At 38.8% G+C, this 18,713-nt stretch overlaps 2 protein-coding genes across 6 annotated transcripts in view; both read right to left on the bottom strand.

Moving 5' to 3' along the window:
* Positions 1–5,069: 5,069 nt before the first annotated feature.
* On the bottom strand, positions 5,070–7,888 carry C12H15orf61 (chromosome 12 C15orf61 homolog). Its single transcript, XM_068958749.1, has 2 exons — positions 7,479–7,888; positions 5,070–5,745 (listed from the first exon to the last, which is right to left on the bottom strand). Exons 1-2 carry the CDS (start codon positions 7,813–7,815, stop codon positions 5,618–5,620), a joined length of 465 nt encoding a protein of 154 aa, XP_068814850.1. The 5' UTR covers positions 7,816–7,888; the 3' UTR covers positions 5,070–5,617.
* Positions 7,889–11,950: 4,062 nt separating this feature from the next.
* Positions 11,951–18,713, bottom strand: part of IQCH (IQ motif containing H) — a 95,482-nt gene continuing 88,719 nt past the window's right edge. For all 5 annotated transcript variants that reach the window (XM_068958999.1, XM_068959000.1, XM_068958998.1 and 2 more), the window contains 3 exons: positions 18,409–18,470; positions 15,058–15,166; positions 11,951–13,667 (listed from right to left, as the gene is read on the bottom strand). In XM_068958999.1, the coding sequence (XP_068815100.1) occupies positions 13,566–13,667; positions 15,058–15,166; positions 18,409–18,470 (273 nt within the window). In that variant the 3' untranslated portion in view covers positions 11,951–13,565. The remainder of the gene's footprint in view (positions 13,668–15,057; positions 15,167–18,408; positions 18,471–18,713) is intronic.

Below are 18,713 nucleotides of genomic sequence, written 5' to 3' on the forward strand. Positions count from 1 at the left end.
TTCCTAAGAACATATCACACTGTATTTACTAGGACATTATGATGTATTAGCATAAATAATTAAGGTTAAGCTTGTCTTTGAGTAATGTATATTTTTTGATACATTAGCCTTCTTTATTTCAGCTGCATTTATTCACTTACTAATGCACAAAGGTCAATAACTTTTCTAATGCAAATTTTGATATTCTGCACACATGCTTCATTTGAAGGACTTCTTAATCGCAAACGTAGTAATAACATCTTACTCTTTTCTAGAAATGAAAAAATCTTTTAAATAAACTTGGAATATACGAGTGACAATCTTGCAAAAACTCCCTTCCTGTAACTCCAAAGTTTTCACTCTTTCTTTAGCACATTTACACTGAATTACACAGCCCAGGAACGTACACCTTGATATACCCTTCCATAGATATGTATATTTTAGGGATAAAATCAAAGCATTTCCCAGAACTATTCCTTACTTTTCTGTAGTGAATACGGAGGAAGATTAAGGAAGGTTACAGCAGTAGCCAAATTATTTTAAACAGCCAAAGTAATTTATGAAGCCAAGTCCCCTTTGTTTCAGACAAAGTTGGTCCTAATCAGAGGCCTAGGGGCATTCAACTATTACGAAATTAGATCTAAATTTCCTTCAGTAAAACACGCATCAGGGAAATCTACCGTTAGGATTCATAAAAAGATTTAGACATTGAGGATTTTTTTTTTACTCTAGTTAGGTTCTCAAAGGTAACTATTCAAGGACTATTCAGTCAGTCCATGCTTTTTCTGGTTTGTTCTTCTTGCCTGCAGAATGACTCCAGTCAACTCTATGCCATCAAAAATTTTAAATCATATTAATTGTCCGTGACAAGGTGCAGTAACACTTACTTTTTTGAATGCAGGAAGATTGAACTCTAGATTCCTGTTCTCCTTTTCCAGACTGTGTTAGCAATGGAAGGAGTATCAATAGGTGTGAGAATACTTCTAACTCAGTACCAAGCTCAGGCAAGCCACTTCCTCCAACTCTTTGTTCATTTTCAGTCAAAGCGTAGTCATCCTCCCTACCAAATCCATCCTTTCTCACCCCAGCACCACCCCTTTTATTCTGCTGAAACTGTTCTTGCTAAAGGCTCTCATTTTCTGAGTGCTTCCTTCAGAGAACGAACATTTCCTCCGCTTCATCTTCCTGTAGGAGTTCTACATCTTCAGTCCCCTTCCCTTCTCCATCTTCTTTAATCTCAGCAGTAAAAAAAATTAGGAACAAAAAAAAAAAAAAGAGGAGCAGCCTTTCTCTCTGTTGATGACTAATTAATCTGCCTTTCTACTCCACAGCTGCAGAGTTGGAACACTTTAAAATAAAGTCAAATTATCTGATTACAGTGTACTTCGCTAGAAGTGCTCAGGACCGACAGTTTCTCTCAAATGATTTTACTCCAATTAAAGCTAAAGTTATTGATGAAGTTATAGTTTTATGGAATTTTAGTATTCACACTTCACTGTGCACAAGTGAGCCCGGCAAGGCTAAGCAAGCATGGCTGGAAGCTCAGACTCAGGTACAAACTCACATACACTACTTTGCCAGATAGTTCTCTGCTATTAAAACGGGGATACTGCTGCTCTACTTCGCTGGAGTATAGAGAAACTAACTGTGACTGGCATGGGGAACAAAGACAAATAAATACAAAGAGCAAAGAAAAAAACAAAGATTTTATCTAATGCTGTTACATACTCACAGTTTTAATATTTCAGCAATAAAAAGTAAGCTGAGGACAGATCTAACTTATGCTGAAGTCAATGAAAGGTCATTTGGCTCCAGGTTCCTCTGGGCATTGGAGAACAGCATTGTATATCGCTCCAGGGAAAGAAAGGGAATTAAGAGGAAGGGGACGCAACAGCATTTTTGTGAGAAAATGTGAGAGTATTAATCATGAACAATTGAGAATATTAATCTTTACTTCACTGCAGAAGTAGTATCTAATCTAGTATTAAGTTACATTGAAAAGTTAGGTACTTGGACTTGCAATTGCGTCTACCTGAAGGTCAGCAAGCAGTTCTCTCTTCTATTCTAGTGATAACAGGAGCACTATCATATATAAAAACTGATCTTTGTGTAAAATAAGCTGCCTAGAACGGAAGTTTGCATTAGTACAAGCACAAAAACAAGCACAAAAACATCCATGTCTTATCATAATTTGGATAAGCAGACAGTAACAGAAAATGGTAGTTCTTGGGGCAATATCATTAGTTCTACAGTCTCTAGTGAAAAATTTGTCAAACACACAAAAAGGTATAAAAGTGAAATATAGTAATTAAGACCCGGGCTTTATCGATTGTGTGGCTTAAGTAATTTTTCACTACAAACATAAGATTTAATAAGTATAAGTAGTTAAAGATCCTGACTTGGCTGTAGTCATTAGCATGTAATTGAACTGGTAAAAAAAGATCAGTTAAAGCTATGTTGATTACCACCTTATCTTTGAAAGGCAATTAAGGACCTCAATCACTGCAACAAGATTTGATTGTGCAGCCTTTATTGGACATTGATCTTTCAGCAAAGCGCAGTTACATTTTCCATTAATTTACAGTAACGCAGTTTAACTCAGATACCTGAGACCGTTGACCTAGGTAAGATGTAATGCTAAGCACTCGTTTAGGTTAAGATGCCCCCAGCAGTCATTACTGTTTAAAAAGGGACTGCTACAAGAAGTAGCTATCTGATCCTCTGGGTTTAGAGTAAGGTTTCATTTCTCTGAAGTAGTTAAGTGAGGTGAAACAAAGCTCTTTGCCTTTTTATGTCATCTCTCACTCATTTAAACATCATCCTTGAGTACAGTAGAGAGATAATTAAGGCAAGAGTTACAAGATAAACTACATTTTGTTTCAAATGGCAATGGAGCAAATCAAATCAGCAAAAAGTTAGAAAGGTCATTTTGCAGTTGAATCATCTATAACAAAATATCAACATAATTGTGTGCGTTATGTATAGCATAATACATACAAAAAGAAAGCTGCTAATTAAAACAATTACAAGGAAATTATTGGGGAGCAAAGGAATAAAGCCTCATTCCTTACAACTTTGCCTTTTGAAGCAGTGGGGTTACAAGACAACCCAAAAGGGTCCTCACAGGCAAGAGACAGCAGTTTGGTGCTTCATATGCAAATACATAAGGCATCTCTGAATAAAAAAGTTAGAAACTCTTATTCAAAGTCATCTTTTATTCTCCTTAGTTCAAACACTTGGATTTCTCTATAACGGAAGACCCTGTTCTCCTCATACTGGATTGTCTGTTTAGGGTCTGACAGCTACAAAGCGAGAGAGTTTATGGTGATGGGGATTAGAAAGCTAACACAGCAAAGTTTCCACTGAGTGCTGAGGTATCACAGAACTGCAAATTGCTAGCTCATCCTTGCTTGCCATTCCCATGTGCCCCAGAGCCTTACAGAGATTTTTCTTTAGATAAGATAGGACGACTCTTTCTGGCCCTTTTTGTCCCTTAACATGGAATTCCATCTTACATTCAGGCTGAAGCTCAAGCGTAAGTGATAAAAAAAGATACTAAGAAGTAACCCTTTAAAGCAAAAAGGACATGAAAGCCAGATAAGTATTTCACCTTTGGCTGAAGACAACCAAGTAGGTTTATATTCATACTTGAAAGTGATTTTATCATGATTCATTAACTCAAGCATTAGCCCTTATAAATAGCTTATTTTCCTTTTAAGAACTCTAATAGGCTTTCTAAAAGTGTTAATGAAACTAGTGAATGATACTATATTTGCACTCTGCCCTCATACATCTTCTAGTTCATCCTTTAGCATGATCAACTTCATAAGAGCAAGAGGTCTATTGATTTTTATGTAATACAAGAAAATATTACATTTGCTTAATTGTTACACAGTGAGATCATTGAACAAGAAATCAAGTCTCTATTTAATGCTGCAAGCAGCACAGAATTGCAGTAATCAATAGGGTAGTTTGTCAAAGATGTTCTCTAAGGAGACTTGCCCATCACTGTATGGACAAGGAGTCATGCTGCCTGCATTTATTGAAAAACAGGTAAGCAAAGTCAGCAGTACACATTATCAGAAATCAAACAAGCTGCAGTGAGTGGAGGTGCAACTCCAATGAAGAGCTGTATTTATAGTCTGGTAATTAAAAACCATTTTATCAACCTTGCGTTGAGACTAAACCTCTACAGTGAGATATTGACAAGATCTGTGGCAATGAATGAGCAGTATTTGACTTAAACTTATGAGCTGCAGTTATTTAACTTTACCCAATACAGCGAAATTCAGTTCTAGAAAAATGCCAACAGTCAGTTTTATTATTAATGATGCTTCTAGTAATACTATCTCTTCATCTCTGAGACCCATTTAACTAGTGTCAAGAATATTCTCCAAAATTAAATACAGTAATGTAAATGCTTCTTTGATTAAAGTGTAATTTAGTGTTGCTTTTAGAAAAATCACATGTATTGCTTCATTAAGTGGGAAACAGTTCCATTATCTGGAATTAAGTAAAAAGTATTTAAATTACATTATACTGCAGTCACAGCCTGAGAGTCACTTATTTGGGAACAGAGATTCTTTTCTCCCCTCCAAAAACAATCCCTACCCATTTCACATTTATATTCTAATTTATGGAAATTGGAATAAATAACTTACGTCACCAGATTTGGAATTCGGAATGGACAGGATTATATCTGCCAGCATTAAACTCAGCACAAATAATATATCCTTTACAGGTGTTTCTGCTGTTCGAACTAATTATGCAGCTATTCTGTACTTTCCACTATCCAAATAATTCCCCAAAAGCTTTTTCTTTGCCTAGGATTCCAGCTGAATTTAAGTCTTTTCTCCATCATGTTTGCCTGTTCTCAGTTACAACTGGAGAAATTAGCTGTTTTGTATCAAAAACTGAGGATAATGGTCTTCTCATTCTCCTGCATTATTTAAAAATAACAACAACTTGTAAATTCATGCACGGAACTGAATCTTTTAGATTAGCTGGGTTTTGTCACTTACCTATAAAGCAATGAGACAAAAACAAAATTACAAATACCCGGAGTGCAAGAATTGCAGAAAACACAAGCATAAAACATATTTTAGATATTTTATTTAAATATCATGTGAAGACATATGATACATGCATAATCTTCTGGGGTGGTGTTTTTCCAAAAGTCTTCCAAGCACTTGTGAAGAGTCAGTGTCATTCATTCATTAAATTCAACTATGACAATTAACGTGTTAATCAAACATCTAGTCACAGTCTATATCCAAGCAGCTTATAATTACATCCACTGTTCTGAGGAAGTTTCCTTACCCACATGCTACAGTTTGGTTCTGTGAGGTGGTAGATATATCTTTTTTAAATATTCAGAAGTTTGTTCAACAGTTCTAATCACTGACGTTAGCAAATTCTAACACCCCTAGAAACACTAATTCTTCTTAACCTCTGCAAAAATAAATCTCTTACCATAAAGAAAAACACAATAAAGTCTCCTAAAGACAACATATTGAGTAAAAACAGACACTGAAAAAATGGAGAATTGCCTTCAGCTTTTTGTATTCTGAGGCAGTAGATATTTGTGGCAGCTGTAACATGGAAACCCACCAAATGACAGGTACTTGAGGGCATGATTTCAGTACATTGCACCTTCATCTTCTTTATTTAGGAAATAAATAGTAACCGGGCCGTGACTCGTATGAACAGTCTCTGTGACACTGACAAAGAACCAGGAGCCAATTCCATACAGTAAAGTTGGGATGCCTAAGAAAAAAATAAAAACATGTTACATACAAAGACAGTAAACCAGAAAAATTAAACCCGTGTATTAACTGTAAAGAATAACAGTTCTGAAATGAGCGGAAAGGCATTCCTATAAAAGCAGCCTTGTTAATATACTGCCTATGTTGAAACGCTTACAAGCGGAGCTATTGGTACATACTGCCTTTCTTGTACATCATTTTTTAATTTTTAATTCTTGTACATTTCTTTTTTAAGAAAAGCAGTAGTAGACTAGAATTAACAGAAAATGAAAATGGGAGGGTAACAGCGTGGAAAAAGTAAAACATGGTCATGTATACAGCCTAATTTTTATTGATTAGAAAAAAAAAAATCCACGCACTAAACCATGAACTCTCAAGGCATCCACTTAGGTATTATCTGTTCACAGTTTCTCTACAGATCAGAGTAGAAATAGGACGGAAAACAGGTAGTGACTTCATAAATCACCATGTTGCTTGTGGGAAAATTAGATCAGTAGTCAAAACTATCAACTCCAACAAAACTGAAGCGGGTGTAGAGATATGTGTACAAAGTGCTATCATTCTTAGTATTGTTGAGTTATCCATTATAGACAACATGAATATTTTGCTTAACACAGGGGGAAAAACTGAGATGGATTTAGACCCTGAATTTGGTGAGGTACTGAAACACTGAATTTAATGTGCTTAAAGTTACTCAAGTGCTTGAGAGAGATGTCAAAAGAGGGAGATGAGTTGACATTTTAGTCATGCTTGCGAGACCATTTAAGTATAAAACATGCCAAGGTGGCTGCAAGAAAGGTAGGTCAGGTCTGACTGTACGGAGTGAAAAATAACGTCAGATTTAAAATTATTACAGAGAAATCAATCTTGGTGATTATATTTTCTCACTATGTCAGTCCAGAAAGATCAGAAAATGAGGAATGGCAGGCACGTTATGGGAAAAAAAAAAAATCACTGAAGACTTGCAAGGGAGCCACTTGAAGCTTTTTTTTTTTTTTTTAAATGACATATGGAAACAAACTGATAAAATTAGAAATCCCGCTGTAACTGCCAGTACTTAAATATAAAACGTCACATCTGTACACCGAAAATTATTTTCATTAATATATTTCACAACATAGCTAGATCCATTTTTAAATTAGCAATAAAGTACTACATTTTTACTTCTACCTATTTATATTGTAGTCCTACTTTAAGATCAAGACCGGGCTGAGTCCTCCACTGCCTTAGCCGCTATCTGTATGTAAGATACCGAAATTAACCCAGACGCTAAGAAGCGAACTGCTGTCTGTTTGCTCGTTTGTTTTTGAACTTCTACTAGCGCCCACGTTTTCGCTTAGAGCACAGAATTTCATCGACGGTAACAGAACACAAGGTTTTCAGACAGCAAAACTGATCCGTACCAGTTGGCGATCCCCATTTCAACAACACGCGCTCACCCGCGTGCTCTAAGGCAGTTTAATTTTTCCCCCTCGCAACCGGGCAAAGACACAAGAACTCAGCAAGAGCCCGAACACCCCCCGCCCCCCTTCGCAGCTCCGCGTTTTCCGAGGGTCCGAGAGCTGCGCTGGCTTCCGGCGCCTGTTTTCTGGCGCAGCCCGCCCCTGGGAGGCGGCCTCCCCCTCGGACGACAAGGGGCAGCGCCCCCCCGCTCGCCCCCGCCGGGCAGCCCGCAGCCCCCGGGCGACCGCCCCCTTTCCGCGACCAGCCCTCCCTCGAGGCGCCGCCACTCACCGGCGTTGAGGACCTTGAGGGCGGTGAAGGCGGCGTTCTGGAGCGCCAGGTCCCGCGGGGCGGCGCGCGAGCAGTGGTACTTGACGAAGGGGAAGCAGCCGGTGCGCAGGACGTGGTAGTTGGCGCCGTCCACCCGCCAGTTGAAGTGGGACAGCCCGAACTGGTCGTTGCGCACGGCGCTGTACTTGACGCAGTACGAGGTCCAGTGGGGCAGGCCGCGCTGGCGCAGGTGCTGACTCAACACCTCGGAGGCGGCCGGCCGGGCTGCCGCCGCCCCGCCCCGCGGCCGCAGCAGCAGGCCCACCGCCGCCTCGTGCAGCCGCCGCAGCGCCAGCATCCCGCCGCGGACACCCGGCCTCGCCGCCGCCGCGACGCGACGCGCCCGGCCCTCCGCGTCCCCTCCCCCACCCCCACCCGGCTGGCCAACGCGCGTGCGCGAGCTCTGCGCGCGCCGCAACGGCCAGGCGAAGGGCGGGAAAGGGCGGGCGCGTGAGGGGGCCGCGCCCGCCGCCGCCTGAGGGCCGTTAACGGGAGACCGGGCCCGGAGGCGCTGGGCTCTGACTAGCAGGGAGCGGGGTCTGGTGCCGGCGGGTCCCCGGGGAGGGGAGGGGGGCTACAGTATGAATCAGATGAACACGAGTGAGAGAAAAATTGTATTTAGGCCACGTTACAGATACACAACATCGATTTTACTTGGTGAAATTTGACCGCGAGGCTGGATGTTGAAATAGTTCGTGGAACATGTTAAGACCGCTTTGAAGAGAAATGTTTTAAAATCATAACTAAGGACCTATGATTTATCTAAATAAAAACTAAGGTTTTGAACCATTAAACATTCTATCTGAGAAAAAAAAACACTGTGCAGAAGAGTAAACTGAGAAATGGGAACAGATTTTTTTCTTCTAATAATTACAAGCAATATCTCAAACTCAGCAATCTTAAACCATTGAGCTATGTAGTATGAATGTGCTAATTAATCAATTACTACCCAGCAATGCACCCTGTTTATTTACTGTAATGTACTACATGTGTGCAGAACCAGTAATTATTAATCATTGCCAGTAACAAATTTGACTCAAGTTCACCTTCCTATAATTAACAGAGCATATAGTTTGCTTTAATATCTTTCTTTGTTAGTGGCAACAATGACTGAGGCTAAGAAAGGAATCTGATACTGCGGTTCACTGAGGTGAAGGGCTGTCCCAATGTAACGTGGTCTAAGAGCGATACTCTGCTATTATATTTCATGGTCAAAATTACTTCCAATAAATACATGTTGCTTGTAAAGCTACGGAACATATGTGATAGCAATTACTTTTTTAAAAAGTAAAGTTTTAAAAAGTATTAATTTCAAGATATTTGCAGGTAAATTTATGTTGCTGTTACTGGTTAAAGTGCACGAAGAAGGAGAAATAATTCTACAGCCTCTGGCAACGTAACCTTTCACTAGCTACGAGCGTGTAGATGCATGTCTACTTGCACAACATAGATGCAATGAAATATCATCTGTATTTACAAATGAGTAGCAAAACATTGCATACTTCAAGAGTATGCAAGAATCATGGCCAGTCATCCAATTTTTCAAAGGTGAGGCTGAAAGCATTTTGGAACGTCATTCCACACGTATTCCCTTTAGTAATATTTGGCTGCACAGTTAAGGTCTCTGTGTTTGTTGCATTCTGGTATAGCCTTACATTGTTTCTTATATCAAAACAGTCTCCTGACAGTCTTCATCTTTGTGATGAAGCTGAAAAACAGTCTAACCATTCTTTAGTCAAGAAGATACACTCAATTAAATTCATGAAGGTTGTTAACCACTGTAGTACCTAATCTTTAGTGCCTGACTGCTATAACAACATCTGTGGTAAAAAAAGAAATACAGAGTATCCCTATACCATAAGGAGTACCTCAGATCCATAATACATTAATCTGCTTAATGGGAAACCATACTAGGCAGTGAGAGTGAAATGCTGAGGATCACAATAGTCATATTTCCAGGGCTTTGTTACCTTAACCTAGATTCAAGGTAATGAATTCTCCTGAACTTTCCCTTTGAATGAGGTATCAAAGATCTTTCAAGAAATGGATAAGGTCAATATTTCAAAAGACAGCCGGAAGAGCTTGTGCTGATGGTCTCCTTTCTTGGCTTTGCGCTCAGAGTTCTCACTTTGAATGTGGAAACTTGGGCTGAATACCTTTGTTTGTTTGTTTGTTTGTTTGTTTTGCAAGACTTTAAGCACGGCTCTCTGAACACAGAGACTCAGGTTCCAGTATCTAGTCCAGGCAATGTTTAATGCAGAACACTTCAAAGATAACTGACCAGGACCTGGGATGTCAAGAAAAGTCTCCCATCTATTGTAACCTTATGTTGTGGAGGTGCTCACTCTAGCTCTCAAAATGTTTGCATGGTCAGCGCAAAGAGGAAGAGCTTTTGCAGGAAGGATCAAAAGTACTTTCAAGCGCACTGCAAAATACCCTAGAGTTAACGGTTAGAGCACTCCCAAATGAGCAGTGGGTTTCCATATTTTCAGGAAAAAGGAAATTCAGTGTAGATCTACTTGTATAAAAGAGCTGTACTTTGTGAAAGGCTGTTCTGCTTTTTGATTTTGAAACAGGCCTCCAAGTTTATGGATCTTGAAAGAACAAAGCTGTGAGACAGCAACTGAGCTATCAGTATTGTTAAGACCAACAGCAGAAGCCACAAAAATACGTGGCTGCCATGATACGTGGCAGCACGTGCACTGCTAAGTGACAGTCTACAGGACAGGAATCACAATACTCTAAACAGCTCCTTTACACTTGCATGGAGAAGTAATTTGGTTATGTAAGGCATCTTTTAAGATGACCCAGGGTGTCTAAGGATGCTGAAAAAGCTACACTGGCCTTTGGTGCATTTTGCCTTGAGACATTTCTAGCCGCACCTTGAACAAGCTTAGGTGCCTGGGAAAATGTATTGGTAAACATCTAGGCACGTACAGATATCTGAGCGCTTCCAGTACTGGATGGCAACAGAGTGAGGAGAATAACCTGGAACGGGTAGCATGTATGCTACAGACAGTATGTAAATTTCTGCAAAAACATGTTTTACACAGCTATATTTTGAAGTAACCTTTCATGATCCTTGAATGCATGTCTTTATTTGCAGCCCTGGCCCATCACAAGCATGAAACCTTTATTTTAATTTCCTTTTGCAGTCACTGCCAAACCCCATTTCCCTTCATCTCATTCCGCAAACATTCCTCCACACCTTGCAGCTGTGGAACCAGCCTGGGTTTTTGCTCTGTCATTAGCTGCAGAATTCTTTGGCAATTTCTGATGCGCAATCGTGCCTGAGCCCCCTTTTATGTTCTGAGTCCTACATTTCCTACTTGCTCCATTTTCTTTCCAGCCTAGATCATGTTATGAATAGTGCTAAAATTCGAGCTACAATTCAAGAACTCATGTCATTCCTTCAGTGAGTAGGAATAAATAATCTAGTGGTTTGAGTGCAAGAACCATGACTATGTTTCTGATGTATATTTTTTTCTTGGAAGATTAGAATTTCAGTTTATAGCTGCTGTGTTGCTGAAAAAAATACATTTTTGGCACCAGCAGCATGGGAGTTGAATGTGAGAAACTGTAAAGCAGTTTCAATTCTTCCATCAGTGCAAGGCTCAGAAGTGTTAATAGTAATTAAAAACTTTTTTCCTCGAAATACATTTCACACTTTGCACATACTGAGAAATCTCTCTCACCATGGGAACTTTTAGATCACTTGGTCTATGCAAAAACAGGTACAGTTTTCTTTTGTCAGAACAGAACAAAGACATAAGGAAGTGCAGGTTTCATTTACTCCTAGGACGCTGAAGTCTATGAAGTGCCAGTGAACTAATGAGCCTCTCAGACCTTATGTTGTTCTGGCTTGGATCAAGGCTTCATTTTTCTTAACCCTTAAGAAACTAGCTAACTCCTACGCTGATGTTGCCATGCTCTCCCATGCCTCCTTCCCCCTCAGAGTATTGTTTTTATTGACCAAATTGGGGCATTATATACTTTGGATATGAAGCTAGGTGAGAAATCTAGAAGGAGTTTCTTGGCAGCAAAATATGAGAGAGTATATTACAAATGTGTTGAGGAAAAAGTCATAAAAACATCCTGGTTTGCAGGCCCTCAGAGTACAAAAGATAAAAAAAAAAAAAAAAACACCTCTTGTCCTATCTGAACAGAGCTGTGTCTGAAGAACTAAGCGATTATACTATGCATTTTGACATATTATTTCTTGTCAAGGGAGATCCTTGTCGTACCCACCACAGCCAAAAAAACCCTTCTGTTACTTTCATTTCTAATCATAGAGGAAAAAGACTTCTAGGAAGCAAATCCATTGGCTAAATCTCAACATTAGAAAAATCTGCATGGGCCCTGGTGTATCCAAAACCAAGACAATATCAAGATTACATGACAGAAAGGAACAAAAATTGTAAGCAAATGCGTCCTTTTAGATTTTTATTTGAAGAGCAGGTTGGCATTTATGTAAAACATTCTCATCTGTAATGAATTACCTCTGCAACTAAGATAGAAAAAAGGCTAACACAAAAGATTATGCATGAAGCTTATAGACCAAAGACCCAGAGAGACATCAGAAAAGCAGGGCACTGATCTGCTGCAACTGCTTGGTCACATTGATGGTCACTTGCCTTACAAACTGATTTTGCTTGAACTTTTTGGGAAGTAAGCTTAAAGATACTTACCATGCTCAGGACTGTTATATACAGCCAGTAGAGAAAGATAAGATGTACAGTACAATTTAGAATGTGTTATCTTTCTGGATGAGATGACAGATTTGATGGATAAAGATAATTGTACAAATATAACAGATGTTGGTAAGACTTTCCTGTAACAGCACATAGCAATTCCTATAAAAGAAAGTCAGCAGTGCCTGAAATATAGAATATATTTGATGGATACATAGATCTCCCAAAGTCATGGTATATCAGAAACCATAATACAACACGTATGATTCTAATGCTCTTCTCAGAATCTGTTGCTGAACCAATGTTATTTTCAATAATTTGGAAGTGAACATAACTGCTGCCAAAGTCTGCAGACCACAAGAAATAGCAGAATGATAACAAGAAGGACAACCAGCTCTAAAGAGGAGTTGGGGTTGCTGGGCTTATTGATACAATAGCGTGTCTAAGCGTGTTACTTACAGAAAAAAGAATACGGGACATGCTCTTAGGTTGGGAAGAAGAGGGAGGTTCGCTTGAAAGGGAGTTTGGGGTCACAGGATTCTTTGCAAATGAGTATGATCTGCTAGTACGATTTAGTGACAAGACAGCACGATCCCTCTATATATACTGAGGGCCATATAAAACAGAAGAAAGTGGCATTTTCATTGTATTAGTACATCAGTGAGAAAATCATTGGAATATTTTATCAAGTTTGGGTACAATGCTTCTAGAGGGATGTTAGCAAACCAAACCTGACTCAGGAGTTTTGGTTCAAGAAACAGAAAGATTCATCCCACAAAGAGAGGGGTTATTTTGTAGTAAACAATTCTTCGTTTTCGTTTTCTCAGATAAAGGCATAACAAGATCCAATTGCTGGAAGTTGATGGTAAACAGATGCAGACTATGTTTAAGGCACTGCTTTAACAGTAAGGATAATTAACCAATGGGAAAATTAACTAGGGATTTGGTGGTTTGTTTGCCACCTATTTTTACGTAGATATGACAAGCTCAGTTATATGTTATCGGCTTGATGGAGGAATCGTGGTAAAATTATAAGGCGTGCGCTTTGCAGGTGGAAGTAGATTGTCTCCTCTGCCTTAGACACTATGGTTCTATTAACAAGATTTTTAAAATAGATATTGTACTTCAGGTTTCACAATAGGAACATCAGGGACATTTGTATGATCATCTGCTTTTCACCAGTTTCTTTTTGTGAAATAAGGGATACGCTATTAAACATTACACTCAAGTATCATTGACATAGACTGTCTCGGTTAATATTAATTCACAGTACAAAGGAAAACCAAACCTGTTCTTACAGATGAGAGTTTGTCTGCGGAAGCATAAAGAATATGGCACTTAAAACGCTTTCTGTTAACTATTCTTTCAGAGCATCTGCTTCAGAATGTTGCTCTTCTTCCAGTTTCAGTTTGTTTTCTGCTGTAATTCCTAGAATTGCTTCAATATCTTGAATTGCCATCTGTAACAGATTCAAGGAATACAAGTTATTTAATGGGCATTATAATGAAATCGAGCTGCCAAAATACACAGCTGGTAGTCCTTTTCTTCAAAAGGTAAACCAGTATTATACCGGTCAGGATGCACCAGTTAAATCTACTATTACTGTGGGACAGTCAGGGGGAATTGTTAAGTATGTACAAATTTCAGGTACATAAAAAAATATAACCTGATGCAATTTGTATTTATAATTAACTAGCAGGTGTTTTATTTCACATATGTAAATAATTGTTAAACCGCTATGAAGAAGATTTCCCTTACAGAATTTTCTTCAGTGGTTGCTTTTCACTCCCTCAGATCAAAAAGAGAGGGTTTTTTTGTTTGCTTATTTATTCTGTAACATGCTGAAATTTAATTATATCTTTTCTAGAACTGTCATTTCACACTCTGCTTATCAGAGGAAAATATAGTCATAGCTAACACTGAAAAGAACCAGATTTAAATTATGTTATGTCACTTAAGACACAAATCTTCAACACAGTGTTTCCCTTCACTTTCAACAAAACGCTTACAGCCAAGATCTTAGAAACTTTTTGTAAAGTTAAAGGGCATACAGTTTAGCAAAATAACTCCCTCGGAAAAGTTAAGCTATTCTCTAGAATCGAAAAGAAGCACTGTAATGTGTGCTTGCTTCAGGGCACAGGGTTGGATTCGTTATTGCTTTACTCTCTCTTTTTTTTTTTGCCAGCAAAGTTGTCACAAAAGAGCTAGAGTAAACGTATGTGCTCCTGGGGGAACGTTCCCACTGTAACAAGCGCCAGTGCTTTGTCTACCTCCGCAGGCGCCATCCCTGAGCATCCTGTGGCACTCAGGGATGGGGGAGACTGGGCAGATTCAAAGAGCAGCGCAAACAGGAAATAAATTGACTTGTAAAATTGATGGCGAGTTGCAAGAGGTGAAACCAATGCATTAAGTACTCAGTGCCTGCCTGTTTAAAATAAATTAGTGTTACTAATCTAAGGAGCTATTACAAAATGAGACGTTTGTTTCTAATTTCATATTTCTATCTTCATGACGTCCCTTTAAAAATAAAACAGACAATTACGACAAAATTTTCTAAGGCAGCACCAATAGCTCCTTTGCTGCTTACAAGGGAAAATCAGAAGCTTCGGAGACTTAGTTCACAAATAATTTCAAGCTGAAGTACGTCTATTTTCAAAGAAAAAGTTTCAAACTATTAAATTTAACTAACAGGTTCATTGGGAGACTTACTATATTGACCTAGACACTGTAAAATACATAACTGCTAACAATAAAAAGGGATGGTTTAGCACTTGTTTATGATACAGCATGAGGTATTTTCAGCCCTTGTACAGAAATTAACCAGGATCGTTAGTTAATTAACACCTCACCTTAAAATTGGTCTCGCCTTGCATATTAGGTGCTGATATTTCTTGATGGATGATGAAGAGATTGCGAGCAAAGGTCATGAGGACCCCCTGGAGATCCTCTCCGATTGTTCTGTTAATGATATCCAAACAAATGAGTTTACCAATGATTCCCTTCACATGCTTAAAAACAATCGCCCTCTCATTTGTGCCTGTCTGGTGATGGAATTTAATGAGTATTTTCAATCTCACAAGGTGGCAATCTTCAGGGAGATATGAAAGATGAGGCTCCATTTTAACTTGTCAACAGAAAGGATTTGTGTAATAAATAATTTTTATTAATCAACTCGGCAGAAGTAAGCAGTAGCTTTCAGCTATTCCAAGTAGAAGGCCACCACTGAATTAGGACAGAGACACTAGAACACTTCAAACATCTAAATTAGTTTAAAAGAACTGTTGCTTCAGCCTGCATACTCTGAAAAACACATCTGATACAGAGAAATTCAGCAGCATCAGCATTTCTTAGGCTGTTGTAGCTTGCTTAGAAGTATAAACTTTATCTTTTGAGGCTTTAGTTTCTCAGTGGTACATATAGACTCTCAATACATATTATCTTGAGGAATAGAATATTGTACTGAGGAAGAATGTGCCTCATTTACTGACTAGGACTGACAATGAGTAGATCTACAATATAGTAAAATGCATGATAACTCATATAGATGTTTCAATTATTTCAGGATTTTATAGCCTCAATCAAATTGTTACATCCTTGGAAATGTTTTCAAATTAAAATGATGAAATTGCATAGGATGTGATGGAAGACAAATCTGAGATCAGGATGTGTGAATGACAGATTTCACTTCTTTCTGGCAAATATATTTGACAGTACTGTAGTAATATATTAATATGTAATCACCTACTCAACAAGCAGAGTTCATGAGACCAGTCTCAGCTGCTGATCCAAGAGGTGCTGCTATGTTACATAGCAGGAAACAATTACTCATGTATCATTCTAAAGGAGTTAGAAAAAAAATTGAATAGGATGGAATATCTCTAAGTTAAGGACTCCATTTTCCAAGATACTTGGCTAACAGTTAAAAGTGAAATCACACCAACAGGGATAAGCCAGTCTAACAGTTCACTGGCTCGGAGAAGGACAGGTCCCATCTCTCTCCAGAGTCTCCCCATTTATCTTGCACAGTTCTCATGCTCACTATATACCACTCTATGAACTGATTCTATTTTAACCTCACAGAAAACTAACCTAATAAAAGAGAAAGTTTTCTGCTGAGTTATTGAGCTGCATAGAGGGTGTAAATGTACCAGAGACTATGCAAAAGGGACAGGAGTGAGGAGGACTTCATAGCTGGGGCTGGGGAGGGAAGGAGCCCACCTTTCAGCATCAAGTGAGCTTTTAGGGGAGTTTCGCTGCTTACGGAACACTTTCAGAAACCTAAATCACTTTTTAAAGGGCTACCCTGGATATTTCCAAGTTCTTGCTTAGTGATTTTATTTCAAAGTTATCTTCCAGCTCTGTCATGTAAGGTGCCTACATTGTGACTGCAAGTGAGTGTAGTATATAGTACAGGAATACCTGAGCTTTGAACAAATCTGGCTCGCTTAGGTACGGCCAACAGCTCCACAAGAAGCTCAGTACAGGCTGATAGAACCATAAAGCTAGAAACAATCTTTAGGGTTCATTTAGTTCATTCCCTGCGCTAGGGCAGGATCAATGCTACTTATATCAATCCTGACAGATGTTTGTCTAATCTGTTACTAAAGACGGTCAATGACAACCTCGCCAAACGATCTATTAACGCTTCACTTTCCTTACTGTCAGAAAATTTTCCTGGGTTAAGCCTGAATTTTTCTTGCTGCAAGTGAAGTCCATTTCTTCTTCTCCTACCATCAAAGCCACAGAGAATAGATTATTCCTTTCCTTCCTGCAGAAGCTTTTTATGTGTTTAAAGACTGTTAGCACATCTCACCTCTGTCTCCTCTTTTTTCCCATTCAGTCTTTCCTTGTAAGTCATGTTTTCTAGACTTCTAAACATCTTTATTTCCTCCCTTTGAACTCACCAATTGGTTCACAGCTTTTCTGTGCCCAAAATAGAGCACAGTACTTCAACTAAGGCCGTAGTAACACTGAGTAGAACTAAAGATTACTTCCAATGTCTTGCAGGCTGTATTTTTTACCTATGAGTATACTATAGTATACTTTTTCCATAACATCAGGACATTGTTGACTTGTGGTCAGTTTGTGAGCCAATTTAACTCACAGATCCTTTTCTAGAAAACTAACTAGTTGTTCTTCATCTTCATTACTGGCATAACACCAAGTGTAATTTCTTGCACCTTGTTCCAGTTGAACATAATTCTATTTTTCAGATCATTTCTCCAATATGCCAAGATAATTTTGAATTCTATTCCTGTCCTCCAAAATACCTGCAGTCATATCTAGCAAACCAGTAAGCTGTTCCCTTATCCAGGTCATTAATGAAATAGCACCAGCACCAAAGGAATAGCTCCAGATCGAGAGCAAACAATTTCAGACCCTCACTCAGTGCACCCTATTTTGACAGCACACTCCATGTAAGCTTTCTCTGAGGGGAGCTTTTCAATCTGTGTATAGTAGGTTTGTGCAGATTATGCTTTCTTAGCCTGCTTAGGAGAGATTCATACGTCTCAACTACTACTAAAGTATCAAATCTGCTGCTGCTTCTCCCTCTGACTGCCATTGGTCACTATGTGAAGAACGATATAAAAAGGCATTAAGCACTGCCCTTTTTAACATCATCTACGGTTATGATTTTCATACTGTTACGTAGCAGGCAAATGGTTTCCTATCCTTAGTTTTACTCTAACAGAGCAATTGGAAATATTTGTGGCTCTTACTGTGTATTGATCATTTTCTGACTTGGCTGTTCTGATTTTGCGTTATACTTATCCCTTAATTTATACCACCAAGAAGCAGGGAAAATCAGCCTGCGCTAATCTTTGTGCTCTCTCAGCTAGACTGCTATTGACACTGAATCTAGCTCTTGTAAAGCTAACTGCAGTATGTCTTTAGTCTGCAGGGCAGTTAGACTTTAATCTAAGTAGATTCTTGTACTTTCTTTTTTTTTTTTTCCCACTTAAGTGCTTAAAGCCTCCCTAAAATTTTTCAAAAGACCAATCTTATGAGAGGTCATTATAGTCCTTGGAACAGTGGATGACTTTAACTGAACTTCTGTGTTCAGTGCTTGGTGTTCCGACTGTGCATTTCCTGCAAGTTTTATTAGAACCCAAGAGAGCGAACTCTGTGCTGTCATTCTTTTCAGATCAAGCGTGTTGCCAACTGCTTGTCTAACCATGTAACTGACAGTGTATACTTACAACATTCCCAATCTGTATCGCTTCTGATCTTCATACAATATAAAAACTGTTCCCTGCTTTTCCTGTTAAATTGAAAAATAAAGTTACTGTAATTATTCCCAAAACTGATAGTTACAATAATGGATACTAAATATATTGTACAGGGACAGTAAGTACATAATCATATCTAAGAAAGGCTAGTTTTGAATTGTATGTAATAGAATATTGCTTACTGTAAGCAGATTATTGCTCTAATTAGTTTGCTGTAGAGAATACACTACGTTAACTTTATGTAAATACAATACACACCTGTCAGAGTCTATTCA

The sequence above is a fragment of the Struthio camelus genome, chromosome 12 (genome assembly GCF_040807025.1).
Source record: "Struthio camelus isolate bStrCam1 chromosome 12, bStrCam1.hap1, whole genome shotgun sequence".
NCBI classification, from domain to species: Eukaryota; Metazoa; Chordata; class Aves; order Struthioniformes; family Struthionidae; genus Struthio; species Struthio camelus.

What these genes read in the sequence shown, in the direction of transcription:
- C12H15orf61 (XM_068958749.1), bottom strand. Translation starts at nt 7,815, where the DNA reads ATGCTGGCGCTGCGGCGGCTGCACGAGGCGGCGGTGGGCCTGCTGCTG. An exon ending in CCTCAAGGTCCTCAACGCCG is followed by an intron (nt 5,746 to 7,478) that starts GTGAGTGGCGGC and finishes TTTTTTTCTTAG; the next exon opens with GCATCCCAACTTTACTGTAT.